Raw genomic sequence first — 15,761 nt, forward strand, 5'->3', positions numbered from 1 at the left:
TAAAGCTTTGCTTGACCTTCGCTTTGTATCAGTCTCTCTCCTTTAATCACGGACCCATTATTGGGGCATAGCAGTAACTATATATATTGCTGTGAAAGAAACATGTTGGTAGCTCCAGGCCTCTGGTGGACTCCCACCTATGTGGTGGCCACGTGGAATTGTGGCCGCACACTTGGTTCACACTCCTTGATTCCTCCCATGCGGCAGGAGATGGCATCCAGCCCGGAGTCCTCTGACAGAAGAGCACTGGCTGGATCACCCGGCCTCGATGAGGTCCCCACTTGCTAATCACAAGCCAGGCCAAGGCTGCCCGGGAATCCCTCCTCCTTCCAAGGGGAGTCCTCTGCGTAGCGAGTAGGAGCCACCAGGCGTAGGACAGGCAGAGGCTGTGCCCACGAAGCCCGTGGCCATCGGCCCCAGGACGGTCACTGCAGAGTCCCTCTTCTGAAGTCCAGGGAGGCCAGAGATCATCTCGAAGACCCAACGGAGGAGGCCGGGCCAAGCTACACTAATGGGTGTGCAAACACCCACAGGACACCAAGGGCTCACGAAGCCCCCTAGGCAAGCGCAAGGAGAGGTCCTGGGGTCAAAAGTCACCTCTACCATTCTCTGCCTGTGCCCCGGGGAGTCACGCCCCCGCTTCCCCACTTTCCACCCTACCCGGGAGGCGGAGCCCGACTCCCGAGAGCCCACGCGGCTTCCGGCTCACAGCGCGCTCCACGCGCGCCTTTATTAGCGCTTCGCCAGAGCCCGTCGCTGGGCGCGCACCCGCAAGGGCGCAGGACGGCGGGAGCGGGGGGAGCCTACGGACGCAGCGAGTACCGAGCAGGGCTCGGGGAAGCCCGGCGCCGTTTCGCAGTTTCGCAGGCTCAGGAGGCGGCGCGGCCCGCGAGCCGCCTGCGGTGCTCGTTGAGGTTGGAGCGCTGGCTGAAGGCGCGGCCGCACTCGGCGCACGCGTAGGGCCGCTCGCCCGTGTGCGTGCGCCGGTGGCGGACCAGGCTGCAGTTGCGCACGAAGGCCTTGCCGCAGTCTCGGCAGGTGTAGGGCTTCTCGCCCGAGCGCAGGCGCTCCTGCTGGCGCCGCGCCGAGCAGCCGCGGAAGGTTCTGCGGCACTCGGGGCAGCGGCAGGGCCGCTCGCCGGTGTGCGCGCGGCGGTGCTGCAGCAGGCCCGAGCGGCCCTTGAAGGCTTTGTCGCACAGCGGGCAGGCCTAGGGCCTGGTGCTGCTGTGTGTGCGCCGATGGTGACTCAGGTTCGAGCGCTGCTTGAAGGCTTTGCCGCACTCCGGGCACGCGTAGGGCTTCTCGCCCGTGTGCACGAGCCGGTGCTCCACGAGGTGTGACAACAGGGCAAAGGCCTTGGCGCACTCTGCGCACTCGTATGGCTTCTGCCCGGCAACGGGCACTCGTGGAGGCCCCCGGGTCCCCTCGCCACAGCCCCCACAGGGCGGGCACTCTAAGAGGCAGGACCTCTGGGCCAGGGCCAGGCTGTGGCGGTGGTGCTCGGCCGAGTGGGTCTTCTGGTGGCGGTGGAGGCCGGAGCAGCGCACGAAGGCCTTGCCACACTGGGCACACTCATAGGGTCGCTCGCCGGTGTGGATGCGCTCGTGCCGCAGCAGGCTAGAGGTGCGTGCGAAGGCCTTGCCGCACTGGTCGCAGACGTAGAGCCTTTGTGCCAGGGGGTCGGGGGTGCCGCAGCTGGGCCCCGAGGCCTGACCACACTGAGGACACATTAAGGGGCCCTCGGCCATCTGCGGCTGCTTGTCGGAGCCAAGGCGCTCGCCACACCGGGCACACAGGAGGGGCTCCTTTGCCATCAGCACTGTTTCCTGCGCGTTCGGCAGGGCCGTCCGGGTCAAGCCCTCGCGGCAACGGCAGGCCTGGGGCAGCTCCTTCAGGGGCTTCTGCTGAAAGGGTCACTTGCAGCGTCTTTGGGAAGGCCTGGGTGCCTATGCGCTGTTCCTGCGACCCCTCCTCTATGTGGACCTGGCACAGTTGGGACCTGGGGCAGCACCAGCACAGCAGCTGGCCTCCACAGTGATCACACACCAGGGGCTTCTCCTCCAGGGGTGTTCTGTGATGCTGTGCCAGGCAGCAGCTACAGCTGGAGGCCCTGGTATTGACTGGGCACCAACAGGGGCCCTCCCCAGCATGTGGCCTCTGGGGAATGACTAGGTCCGGGTCCTGAGAGGAGGTGGGGCCACATGGTTCTTTTACCAGGGGTCCTGCTCCTGCACTCTGGCGGGTCCCTGGACTGGGACTCACACCAATACCCCAGCTCCAGGAGTCCCTGCCTTGGGGAGCCATCTTGCTGCCTGCTGTCCCTCCATGTAGTCTCCCTCCTGAGAGGGGTGTCTCTTGGCCGGGTCCTCTGCCACAGGCCTCCACTCCATCTTGGGCCTCTCCTCCTGGCCCCTGTCGGCTCCCTGTAGATCTGCCTTGGGGATGCCTCCCTGCCTGGAGTTCTGGTCCCAAGCCTCCATCCTGGGGCCAGCCCCCAACAGTGTCCAGGATGTAGGATCTGGAAGAGCAGAGGAGAAATGGAGGTTGCAGTTCCCAGGAGGGGAGAGGTGAGAACTGCCAAAGAATGATGACCCCAGGACTGATGGGGTTGCCCCCACTTTTCTGTAGCCCAGGGAAGAAAGAAGAGAAATGACATCAGGCAGGGAGAATACTGGAGCCTCCTGCCCTGACTCCTGACATCTGCCACGGTCTAGGATGTCACGGAGGCCCCAGAAAGCATCATCCCTACTCTTCACCAGTTGCTGGAGCACCGTCATCCTTGACTTGCCCCTCCCTTTAGCAAGACATACCCCAATTACAAAGCTGCCCACTCCCCAGAATCACACTCCATTCCCAACCACCAGCTTCCTGGCAGCACGCCCTACTGACTCCCTGCCTTGACCTGGCCCAACCCTCTTCACCTGCCATCAGCCAGGTCTTCTGGGAGGTGCAAGGTAGGGCTCATCCGACAGCAGGGCTGGCCACCAGCTGTGCCCCTCCCCACTTCTACCAAGCAACGTTGGTTCTCTCAGGTCTGGCAGCCTGAGAAACGGGCATGATAAATGTAAAGTGAACAGCCGAACTTGGGGGCCCTGATCATTCCAGCAGCGACCAACACCAAGAAGGCCCGATGCCTCCTGTTACTATTTCCAAATTCCACTGTGGCTGTTAATTTTCTATTGCTGCCGTAACAAATTGCCACAAATTAGTGGCTTAAAGCAATGCAAACTTATTAGCTCACAGGTCTGGAGAGAAGTCCTGAAGCCAGGTTTCAACAGTGTTGCTTCCTTCTGGAGGCTCAAAGCCTGGATCTGTTTGCTTGTCTTTTCCAGCTTCTAGATGCCACCTACTTTCCTTGTCTCATGTCCCCGTCTTCCGTCTTCAGAGCCAGCAGTGAAACATCAGACTGCCCCTCCTGCCTCTTCTATACAAAGACACTATGATCACACTGGGCCCACCATAAATAATCCAGGATAATCTCCCGCATCAGGATCCATTATCATACCTCCTAGTCCCTTTTGCTGTGTGAGTAACAGTCACAGGTTCTAGGGACTTTGGGGGAAGGTGGGGGGGGTGTTCTGCCTACCACAGTGGCTTTTTCTGAGCTCATTGTATGCTTTACTGGGAAAACACAGTGTATGAATCGAGATGCCACTTACGTGAAACAAAACTGAGCGTTTCATCCGCAGTCCTGAAGGACACACAAGCAGCTCAGAGCAGTCCCATCTGGGTGGGGGCTTGCTTGGCAGGAGACAGTGAAAACATGTAGAGTGGGATGGGTGACTCTGATGTGTAGCAAACGTACAGGAAGGGGTCAGGCTGAGAAGGCCCACTTGGGGGGTTGGAATATAGAAAGGAAAAGGACAAGGGGCACCTGGGTGGCTCAGTTGGTGAAGTGTCTGCCTTCGGCTCAGGTCACGATCCCAGGACTCTGGGATCGAGTCCCATGTCGGGCTCCCTGCCTGGCAAAGAGCCTGCTTCTCCCTCTTCCTCTTGCCTGCGTCTCCCCCTGCTTATTCTCTCTTTCTTACAATCTTTCAGGGGCACCTAGGTGGCTCAGTGGGTTAAAGCCTTTGCCTTTGGCTCAGGTCATGATCCCGGGGTCCTGGGATCAAGCCCCGCATCAGGCTCTCTGCTCAGTGGGGAGCCTGCTTCCCCTTCTCTCTCTCTCTGCCTCCCTCTCTGCCTACTTCTGATATGTCAAATAAATAAATAAAATGTTTAAAAAAAACTTTCATTAACAGTGGAACTATTTTTAAAAAAAGATTTTTATTTATTTATTTGACAGAGAGAGATCACAAGTAGGCAGAGAGACAGGCAGAGAGCAGGCTCCCGGCTGAGCAGAGAGCCCGATGAGGGGCTCGATACCAGAACCCTGAGATCACCACCCGAGCGGAAGGCAGAGGCTTTAACCCACTGCGTCACCCAGGCGCCGCTTGTTCTCTCTTTCTAATAAACAATTAAATAATAATAATAATAAAAGATAAGAAAGGAGAACTTGCTTGTCGATTAGGTTACTGATTAATGACAGTCACTAAAAGAGGACTGACCTGTTAAAGAGGCCATGGTAAGAATGAGAATTCTTCCTACATTGTTACTTCCAGAATAAATATAGACGTACCCAGCACAGCCTTCGAGGTACGAATATGTGACCACAGTAAATCAACAGCTCACTGAGCATGATGGCTCAGGTTCTCGTCCTTTTGCTCTGTTCCCTTTTCTGTGCAAGGCAGATTATCCCTTTCTCAAAAGTTCCAGAAATTCTGGACACCTGGGTGGCTCAGTTGGTTAAGCATCTGACTCTTGATTTTGGCTCAGGTCATGATCTCAGCGTTGTGAGACTGAGCCCTGCTTGGGCTCTGTGCAGTATGTGGAGCCTGCTTAAGATTCTCTCTTTCCCTCTGCCCTTCCCCACCTCTCTCCCTCTTAAAAAAAGTTCCAGAAATTTGAGTCTATTTAGTGAAATGGTTTTCACCAACTCTCCCTTGACCCACTGCTGTTTTTCTGTCATTTTTGCAAATTTCTAACAAGCAGGTCCCTGGGGGCTACCAGTGGATTGAAATAACATGACTTGGAACTAAAAAGAATCAGGAAGCATTTGGCCAAGTCTCTCTGCACGTTTTCAGCCAAGGACACTTCAGAGCAAGTAGACATGGTTCTTTTCACGACGGGGCTGCCAGCCGTCTCTGGTGGATTACCTTGCCCTTGGACATCACAACCACAATGGCAGAAATCGGCTGACTTGGGAGTGAGAATTAGACATGCTGAGGAGGTCAAAGGTGAAAAGTGCAGAGTCACACACGTTCTCCAGATCACAAAGGGGTCACAGCAGCCGCTCGGCCACCAGCGCTCTGCTCTTCAGGCTCCCGCCTGCTGCAGTGTGGGATGCTGAAGGGTCCACAGTAAGGGTCATTTGTCTGGTCACATACTCAGCAAGTAAGCAGTCGGGGGCATGCTCCGAAGAAACGAAGGTGGCAATATGGACAGAACCACACACTGTGACCTGACGTTACTCAGACAGTCCTCACTCCAGTCATATGTGGTACTAGCAACCCTCCTGTGACTTTCAGGCCTGTGTGAGTCTGGCCTTCAACCCAAGGTAGGTGAGGCCACCTTTCTCCAGCTGCACCTCAAAGCCACTTAGTGTCTGGGTGGACTAAGACTTCACAGGGCCACATTCAGACCCAAAAGGAGATCAATCCTTGCTGGCTCTCTCTCCCATGGGTGGCACCGATGGGGGCTAGGGAATCCAACATCTTCCCCACTGTGGCAACTACCACTACGTGCCTTTGTTTCTCCGCCTGACAATTTAGCCACCTAGAGCTTGAGACCCAAGCAGAGGTGCTCAGAGCCCCCAGAGTGAGAGACTTCAAGCAAGCAGGAGGACATCTGGGCGACACTGAACACGGACATGTTGTACTCCAGTGCCAGACTGTCCATGGTGCCCTTATAGAGGGAGGCAGCAGGAGGACGTGAGGGGCACGTCTCTTTCCCAGACACTTGGGATCTGAGCCCGAGGTTATTCTCCCCAGGTAAGAAATGGCTACTATCCTACCCCGATACTATGTTTCTGCCTGTCTGCCCTGAGACTGGACTATGCAGCTCTCCAAAAACAGGCGTGGGGAACGACATTGGCTAACTAGGGAGCAAGCAACTGTGGGCTCCATGTGCCCACCTGTGCTGACTACCCTAACAGTAGGTGGACAGGAATCTAACCTGCAATAGACACCGTGCTCAGGGTTGAAGGACCGTGACTCCTGCAGAGCCCTCATTGGACCCACCTAGGGAAGGTCAAGGGACGAGCTTTCTCTGGAACATGCAGCTTGCTGTGCAAATACAACAGACAACCTGGGGGTCCAAGTTTCAGAAGGTGTCCCTTGCACACTGGCACTGGCAAAGCCGTTGTACTTTGTACGTTGGACCCACTGTGGGTAGACTGACCAGCCTCTTCCAGCTAAGTCTCCACACTCAGACTTTGTCCGAATGAGGACAGATGGGCAGGAAGACCTGGCAAAAAAGGCAATTGCACAACGCACTCCCACACAGCTAGTGGGAATGGAAAGTGATGCAACCAGCTTCTGTGGAAAACGGCCTGGCAGTTCCCCAAAAGGTGAAACACGGTGTCAACACATGACACGGCAGTTCCACTCCTAAGTATCTCTCCGGGAGAAATGAAAACGGGCTGTCAAGCAAAAACTTATACACAGATGTTCATTATAGCATTTTTCATAACAGCCAAAAGGTAGAAATAACCCAAATGTCCAAAAACTGGTGAATGGATGAATGAAATGTGGCGTGTCCACACCAGGGAATATTACTCAGCAACAAAATGGGATGAAATACTAATACACGGATGGGCCTCAGAAAACAGCATGCTCAGTTAAAGAAGCCAGACACAAGAAGACCGCATTGTATAATTCCATTTATGTGAAAACCCAGAATAGGCAAATCCACAGACACAAAGGGTAGACTGGTGATTGCCAGGGGCTGAGGAAAGGAAGAATGGGAATGGGGAATAATGGTTTCATGAGTACGCAATTTCATTTTGAGGTGCTGGAAATGTTTTGGAATTAGACAATCGTTGCACAACACAGTAAATATAGTAAAAACTAAAATATGTTAATAACCAACCTCAACTGTACACTTCAAAATGGTTCATTTATGTTACAGGAACTGTATCTCAAAAAACAACAAAGGAAACCGCCCGCAGCACAAAGCATTCCTGCCTCCGGTGTGCGGCAGAGCTCCAGAGGTGAGCCTGCCCTACAACACCCCGGAAATCATCTGAGCCCCGGCGGGCCGTAGGGACAGGGAAGCATGGGACGGAGGGTGTGTGTGTGTGTGTGTGTGTGTGTGTGTGTGTGTTTAACAATACTTTCATAATGAGAAAAACAAGGTCTTCAAAACTGCTAGGTAAAAATAAAATATGAACTTCCCCCACATGCCCAAGTGGACTGTACACCAAGCAGAGTTTCCACATCATTGGCTTAACCTCTGTGTTAACAGCATTCTCCCCTGGACCCAGACTTCTCTTCAACCAAGTGTCTCTTAATCCACTCATCTGAAGGAGAAAACTCTTGGTAGGAAGCTAGACACACCTGCTGTGCCAATGGGTATCAAGCTGGGGCCCAGGGAAATGCTTCATGGTGTCTTGAGGCCCAGGGCATTGTCATCACTGATTTACAGATGGGAACAAAGGCTGAGAGTTGGCGAAGGAGCTCACACCCCATTCTGTCTGACCATGAAGACGTCCTCCATACCAGGCTAGCCACTGGCTCTCCACCGCCACCCACGGAATTCACCTTTTGACTCTCACAAGCCTCCCTTGCATCCCCACCCCCAGCCTCTGCCTCTAAGCATGCAGATTCTGCAGGGTTCCTTGGTCTGCCTCCCCAAAGCCAGGCTGACCCCTTTCTGTGGCCAGGCACAGAGCTGTAGGAGAAGCCATAAGCATTGATATGGGGACGATCCTTTCTTTCCTCCTCATACAACTGTAACTCCAGGGTGAACTCTGGCTGCTCACAGAGAAGAGGGGGCCCCCACAGTGAGGGTTGAGCAGCAGGAAGGCAGGTACCCAGATTTCTGTTCCCAGGGAGGAATCAGGACTTCTATAATCATACTTTCTGGAAGCCCCACAGCCAGGATCTGGCATGATACCAAGTTGCAATGCCCCAGATGTGAGGGACAACAAGACCTGGGTGCCTGCCATGCCCCTGCCCCAGGGCTTCCATTAAATGCTGTCCCTAAAAAAAATAAAAAATAAAATAAATGCTGTCCCTGCAGGGTCATGGTTGCTGGCCTCATACCCTGGTTTGCATTAGAACCTGGCGGCCGGAACAGGACCTTGTGGAACTCAGAATGAGCTCTTGGAACCTCAGGAATCCAGAGGCCAATGACCCACCGGAATGGGAGAACACATCTGGGACAGCCTGACCAACCCGGGACAGCCAATCACCGTGGAATCAGTGGACAGGGCAGAGGATGGGTGGCCTGCAGTGTGATGTTGCTGCTGCCCCTCAGAACAATGTTACTTAAACTGTAACCCCTGGAGGATTTTACTAGTTGCCAAGCACATTTAGATATGGCCTTAAGAAAAACATACACTGGCAACAGGTCTTTGGGGAGAAGAACGATATATAAACATGAAGCTGGGCAGCTGGGGATGCCTGGCCCTCCCAGGGCGGAACGGCGCCTGCTTCAGGGAAGCCGAGCACCGGGGAACGCCGGGGAATGCCGGGGCAGCTCAGGGTGGAACGACGAAACACCGCCTGCTTCCCTTCTCCATTATCGCTCCTTTCTCTTCCCAGAAGCGCCCGTTGTTAGTTAGATGAGTCCTTTGAATGTGCTTGGTTAACTATAAACTTTATCCTCCTAAGACGTGACTAACGTTTGACCTTCATCAGTCTTTCTGTTGGCTATTGTTTCTATCTAATAAAAGTGAGACTGTGGAGTTGCTGGTGGCAGCAGTCCTTTTCGACGGTTGTCCCCTGCTCCCAATCTCTTGTAGCTGACTTGTATGTGCCTAATTCTTCTCCCGTCGCCGACTGGAAGTGGCATGATGTCACCCAGGACTGGGCAGGTTCCACCAAAGGAAGGTGTAGTGGACTGAATGGTGCCCCATCCCAAAAGCTACATATACACCCTAACCCCCAGAACCTGTCAAGGTGACTGACCATAGTTGGGAAAGGATATTGCAATGAGATCATCACGCATTCCCTGGGTGGGGCCTAAATGCAGTAACAAGAATCCTTGTAAGAAAGCGAGAGTGCGAGAGAGAAGAGGTGGAAGCCAAGACTCGAGAGATGCAGCCACAGCCCAAGTGGCATCTGAAACCATCAGGTGCCACGACAATTTGCATGGGATGGTCTCTGCCTCAGAGCTTTCAGGGCCTGGAGCCCTGATGATGTCTTCAGACTTCTGGCCTCCAGAACCGAGAATAACTTTCTACTGTTTTAGGCCACCTAGTTGGTTGTAATCTGTTATAACAGCCACAGAAAATCAATAGAGACTGGTCCAGCACCCCTCATAGGATGACTGGGTTTAGGGGTGGGAGCCCTCCTGATCTCTGGTGACGTCCAGTCCGATGACTGACTGCTCTGTGCAGAGGGTCAGGTAAGACTGGGTGGTCGCAGGAAAAAGCAGCAGCTTTTTTTCTTCCTAACAGGAAGAAACCCTGAACTCACAATGTGGGGACCAAGGGTCACCCATTAGCCATGTTCACAGAGCATCTCCCAACTGTCCCCAGACACCCGCTCCCATAGGTGGCTTCCTGGGCCCATCTACAGTGACAGAAACCTGCCTCCCGACGTCGGACACAGCAAGTGGAAGCTGCCGCCCACGGCCAAGGCTCCCTGCCTCTCTTGCCCTGCTCCCGGCCTGCACCTCCAAACTATCCTACCTGTACCCGGAGGGCCTTCAGTCATGAACCTGGGACCGGAGGCTGAGCTCAGCAAGGGCTCCCGGGAGCGGGTCTCCCCGCTGCACAGCGGCCGTCCCAGCTGTTCTGGCAATGCCTCCCCATCCGCCTCGGGTGAGCTCGCCCCGCAGCCTGAGCGCTCCCCAGCCTCTCTAAGGCTCTCCGGGCTGCTGGTGGACGGGACAGGACACACAGCGGCCACCGCTGGGTAAGCAGGAGGCTGAGCAGGGGACGTAGCCCGGGCCAGCCCGGCAGAACCGCACGACGACAGCACATGGGGAAAGGCTGGCAGGCCGACCGTCCTCCGCGTCTGGATACAACCCACTGAGACCTACGGCCGTCTGCCTGCTCCACCGGGCAGTGCGCGGCCCGGCGCGCGGGCGCGACCCGAGGGTGGGCCCGCCTCCGCGCTACGCCTGTCCTCCCGGTGACGCGCCCACCCTCGGGCCGCCTGGGGTCGGGGTCGGCGCCGTTCCAGGACGCGGACCAGAACGCACGAGGAGGAAAGCAGGGTTAGTGCGGGGACGAGCGACGCACGCGGGGCGGCGTGACAGCGGGGGAGGAGCGGCTCTCCGGCCTCCCGGCGATCGGAGCGGCAGGACCGGGCCTGACGAGGAGCCGGCGCCTGCACGCAAGCCGAGGCCGGCGGGTGGGCCGGGGGCCTCGGGAGGCCAGGGCCCGCCAGCAGGAGGCTCGGAGTTTGATTCTGAGAGCCGCGACGGTGGGGCCCGGGCCTGCTGCCTCCGCACGTGGGGCTCAGTGTCCACGCTCTGGTGGGCGCGCGTGGCAGCCGGAAGTGGAGCCGACAGGCCCTCCCGGAACTGAAGGCCCGACCTACGGTGGCCAGCCGGACCCCTGGGCGAAGCGGACCGGAAACGCGCGAGACAGGCCTCCGCCCAGAGCCCGCGCGCCGAAGGAGGGGGCAGGAGGCCGGTTGAGGTCGGGGGGGGGTAGAGGCGCGCTGAGTGCCCAGAGGTCCCGGCCTCGCGGGCTGGAGTCGCGGGTACGTGGCGAATGCCACTTACTCGCTCGGGGGCGGCCCGCACGGGTCCCCTGGTCCCCGCCCCGCACGCGGCACAGAGCCTGCCACCCTCCGCCTTCGGGCCACCGCGGCACTGAGGGATTAGAGCCTCAGGGCGAGAGAGAGCCGGAACCCTCGCGGGGCCTGCTGGGAAACGTAGTCCCGGCGCGCCCCGTGGTCCGACCCCTGGCCTCCGGTTGTCATGGCAACCGCGGGCTTCTCCGCCCAGTCAGCGAGGTAGGGCTTTTGCGTCTTCCGCAAGGAGACGGAGTCCCGGACCGACTGGGGCGCTTCCGCCTGTCCCAGAAATGCTCCGCTTTCCGTCTCCGTAGAGAGGAAGAGTGGGGTTGATGCTGGGAGCAGCACTAGAAGAGCCCTCCCCGCACACGCTGGTCACCTACGGGGTGCTTCAGGAGTGAGAACCCGGGTCCCCAGGGCACTGGAGAGAAAGTGGGGTTCCACACCAGGAATCCAACTCCCTCGGCTTGTCAGTCGCTGGACTGGCCTCATGCCGAAGCCACAGCCCTGGGAGCCTGTGCCCCAGAAAACTGTCGCGCCACCTGCCACCCCTTCACGCAAGTCCCTCTGCCGAGGGCAGTATCCCAGCACGGTGCTCCGCCGGGAGCTTGACTTCACGACAGGTTTCTCCTGAAGTCCCAAGGCACTGGGGACTGGGAAATCAGCCTCAGGGCGTCTTCACTGCTCAGCACCCTGGGCCGGAGCCTCCACCCTGGGGCTGGCCTTCGATTCAGAATCCTAACAGCAAGATCTGGGAACGCCAAAGAGAAATGGAGAGGCTGGCAATTCCCAGGAGGGGAAAAGGGTGCAAAGGAAGCAAATCCCAGCAGCTGAGGGATCTTAGATGGCTTGAACAGATTTGCTAGTCTAGAAAGCTGTTAAAAGGTGGGAGACATAAAGAAGGCATTTCGGGGGGCGCCTGGGTGGCTCAGTGGGTTAAAGCCTCTGCCTTCTGCTCAGGTCATGATCCCAGGGTATTGGGATCGAGCCCCGCATCGGGCTCTCTGCTCAGCGGGGAGCCTGCTTCCTCCTCTCTCTCTGCCTGCCTCTTTGCCTGCTTGTGGTCTCTGTCAAATAAAAATAAAATCTTAAAAAAAAAAAAAAAAGGCATTTCGGCAGGAACTGAAGGCAGCCAGCTCAGTGGGTGAGGTGATGGGGGGTGTCACCTCTTTCTCTTTAGGCTACGTTAGAGAGACTGCTCTCACCTGTCAGACCACTGGCCTCCTGCTGATTTCTGCCTCTCTCTGACCTATCCTCATTACCAGCTGCCCTGTACATACTCCAGACTGTCCATGTGACAAGCCACACCCAACGCTAGCTGTTGGATGGCTGTGTCAGGCTCATGATGGGAACTGTTGCTGACCTAGGTTTAGAGTCCCACGCATGTGTGTGTTAGATAGAATAATGGACCCCCAAAGATGTCCATGTTCTAATCCCTGCTCCTGGTGAATATGTTACCTCATATGGCAAAAGAGACTTTGCAGATGTGATTAAAAATCATGAGATAGGGACATTATCCTAGATTTTTCAGGGATCCAATATAATCACAGTAGTCCTTACAAGAGGGTTGCTGAGAGAGTCGGGAAGGAGATGTGATGATAGAAGCAGAGGTCAGCGTGCTGTAGTCACAAGACAGTGAATATGAGCAACCTTTAGGACCTGGGAACGGAGAACCTAGTTTCTCCCCTGGAGTCTCTGGAAGGATTGCAGCCTGCCGAAGGAGGATTGTGACCTCTCTCTGTCAAATAAATTTTTTAAAAGATTTTATTTATTTATTTGACAGATCACAAGTAGGCAGAGAGGCAGGCAGAGAGAGAGGGGGGAAGCAGGCTCCCCGCTGAGCAGAGAGCCCAATGCGAGGCTCGATCCCAGGATGCTGAGATCATGACCTTAGCCAAAGGCAGAGGCTTAACCCACTGAGCCACCCAGGCGCCCCAAGTAAATAAATCTTAAAAAAAAAAACAAAACAAAACAAACAAACAAAAAAAACTGTTCCAAGGTTCTCAAATCCAACCCAGAAACTCATCTCCCCTATTCCTTACTCCCAAGTGCCCCAAATGAGGAGACAGGTCTGGATCTGATCTAGTATCACCATCCCAGCCCTGTTGCCCCATCCCTACCTACAATTCCAGAGTCATCCTGAATATGTGGCTCTAATTTACAACTATGCAGACTGAAACTAGGGAGGGGGCTTAGGTTTGCTGATCCAGCATCTGGCCAAGTGGACTGGCCCAAGCACCTGCCTCTGCCTTAAAGTCTAGAATTCTCACTCTTGTAACAAGCATCCCAGCCAAACTACCTACCCGTGTAAGCCCAGCTTTACACATGCTGGTTGGTGGCCAGGATGTAGGGAGCCCTGGGCAGTCGGAAAGATCAACTTCTTGTTTGCCAAGAATCGTGGGAGAAGGAAACAGCACCGCAGGAGTTGGAGAAGCAATAAATATGCTTTTTGTACCTCTCTGGGCCTCCATGACTATCCATAAAATGGGGGAACCCACTTCAAACAGTTGCTCTGAAGAGTAAGATTGGATTCCTGGATTCCTAGATTTCTAATGTCCACCTGGGAGCCTGGGGTCAGGCAGGGGCTTCCCTGGAGTGACCTCAACAATGGAGTAGCCAGGAAGAGGGGCAGAGCAAGGTAAGGAGGTCTTCTGAACAGGTCTTATGAATATGCCTAAAAGTCCTGGGTGTGGAACTGGTGTCTGGTGGAGGAAGGACCAGCCACTCCAGGTCTGCCTGGAACCCAGAGTGGGAGCAGCAAGTGTATGAGGGACTAGGGAAGACTGGCCTATCCACCCATCATTTATTCAGGTTACTCACAGGCAGATCCTGTGTGGCAGGCTCCGTGCTCGCAGCTGGGGATACAGCAGGGAATAAGCCACACAGTCTACCTTCCTAGAGCAATTAGACAAATAGGGCAGAAGAGATGGTCAAGGCTGGTGGGCCCAGAGTGGAAATGATGCACCAGGTAATGAAGGTGGCCTCTAAAGAGACTTTCCACCGTTCAGGCTGAAGAACACAGTGCCAACATCCATAGACCCATGGGGTCAGCCTTCAGGTCTCCTCCACTGTGTCATGGAGGTGGGGAGGCGGGACCACTCCATGCCTGGCAAGACGTATGTGAATCTTAGCTATGCAAGGTGACACTCTCCGCCCCCCCCAACCCTTTTCACATTATGGGGTTTTATGGCAGGAACTCCCTCCTGCTCTCCAGTGCACAGCAGGTCACTGTTTCAGGGTCTATAAAGGAGTCTATTTGGGGCACCTGGGTGGCTCAGTCAGTTAAGTGGGCGACTCTTGATTTTGGCTCAGGTCATGATCTCAGGGTCCTGGGATCAAGCCCTACATCAGGCTTACCCCTTAGTGGGGAGTTGGCTTGAGGAGTCTTTCTCTCCCTCTGCCCCTCCCCCCACTTGCTCATGCTTTCTCTCTAAAAGAAATAAAAAAGATGTCTATTATCAAATGACAGTAGGCCAGTAGCCCAGGGCACAGGATCCAAACTGGCCTTGTCTCATTCTTTTTTTTTTTTCCCCCCAATTTTGTTTAGTAGGCTCCATGCTCAACTCAGGGATCAAACTCGTGACCCTTAAATCTAAAGTCACATGCTCTACCAACTGAGTCAGCCAGCACCCCTGATTCTGTTCTATGTCTATGCTGAAGGGGGAAACTGAGGTTCGGGGGGGGCTCTCAGCTTTTGAGGAGAAAGAGGCAGGGTTGGGAGCCTCCCTTTGGATCCTGCTGAGTGTGGGGGCACTATTACCTCTGTCTCTCTCAGCTTCCCTGCTCCCCCCGACCCAAGCACCTTCCCAAGGACCTCCCCCAGGACAAGGGAGGGCCCCCAAGGGTCAGAGAGGGTCTGCCGGACCAGGGAGGAGCCCATTTATCCCCTCCCCATCCCCCACAGACCCCAGTGGTAGGTCCAAGGCTGCTGTTTGCACCTAACAGGGCAGAGTTCAGGGATAAGGGCCACAGGTTGTAGGGGCTGGGGGCCTTGGTGTCTAGATGCAGTTCCTGTGCCCCCAATGGCAGCCCAGGATCTAACCCCATGCTCAGGCCAGCTTCAGGGTGTATCCTTCTGAGTCCAAGGCAGGGAGCAGCAGCTCTTTCTACCCAAGGTTCCTGTCCCCGTGTTTAATAAAAACGACCATTTTGGACCAAATCAAAACAAAAAACAAAAAAATCCAAAACCCAACTAAAAACCAAACAAAAAAAACCAGTCCAAGGGGGCACAGAGTCTCTGGTCTGAAACACCTGAAATGGGGTAGGAACAGGGGCTAGTCCTTAAAATCAGTCAAGCAGTACACACCTAAGGCGGATGCTGAGGACCTGCTATGAACATGCTCAGAGAGTGGGCAAATGGGGTCACTGGGGATCTACAGAGGACCACTTAAGTCAAGTGGCTGGGCCCCTTGGGGTCTGGCTTGAGGGAGCATCCCCTTGGAGGGAGAGATAGGCACCAGGAGGTGAGGAGCCCCATGCAGTCCTGGAGAGAAACCACTAGAGGCTGCCGCATTATCCTGCTAGGCAGCGTGGGTGAGCAACCGCACTGTCGCTGCCTCTGGGGAGCGCACCAAGACTTAGTCCACGTTCCAGTTCGACTCCAGGGAGTAGGTTTAGGAGACGCCAAACAATCGGGGTGTGTGAAGTTGCGGGCACAAGCTCTTCAGGAGAGCCACCGGGTCAATGGGTGAGGCTACAGCGTGGCCGCGGCACGGCCACCAGGGCCGACCCCCTGCACCCGTCCAGTGACGTCAGCATCAACACAGGACCCAGGTGCATCAAATAGAGTGAAGGCTGCCCCCGCCT

General features: G+C 55.6%; 1 protein-coding gene across 1 annotated transcript; it reads right to left on the minus strand.

Moving 5' to 3' along the window:
• Positions 1–869: 869 nt before the first annotated feature.
• Positions 870–9,998, minus strand: ZNF837 (zinc finger protein 837). The gene is given in 4 exon segments (XM_032847612.1): positions 870–1,905; positions 1,907–2,322; positions 2,325–2,518; positions 9,899–9,998. Coding segments are annotated over 4 exon segments (1,671 nt in total). The 5' UTR covers positions 9,924–9,998.
• Positions 9,999–15,761: the final 5,763 nt, after the last annotated feature.

Source organism: Lontra canadensis, unplaced genomic scaffold (assembly GCF_010015895.1).
Source record: "Lontra canadensis isolate GAN:19392208 unplaced genomic scaffold, GSC_riverotter_1.0 scaffold191, whole genome shotgun sequence".
Classification (NCBI taxonomy): Eukaryota; Metazoa; Chordata; class Mammalia; order Carnivora; family Mustelidae; genus Lontra; species Lontra canadensis.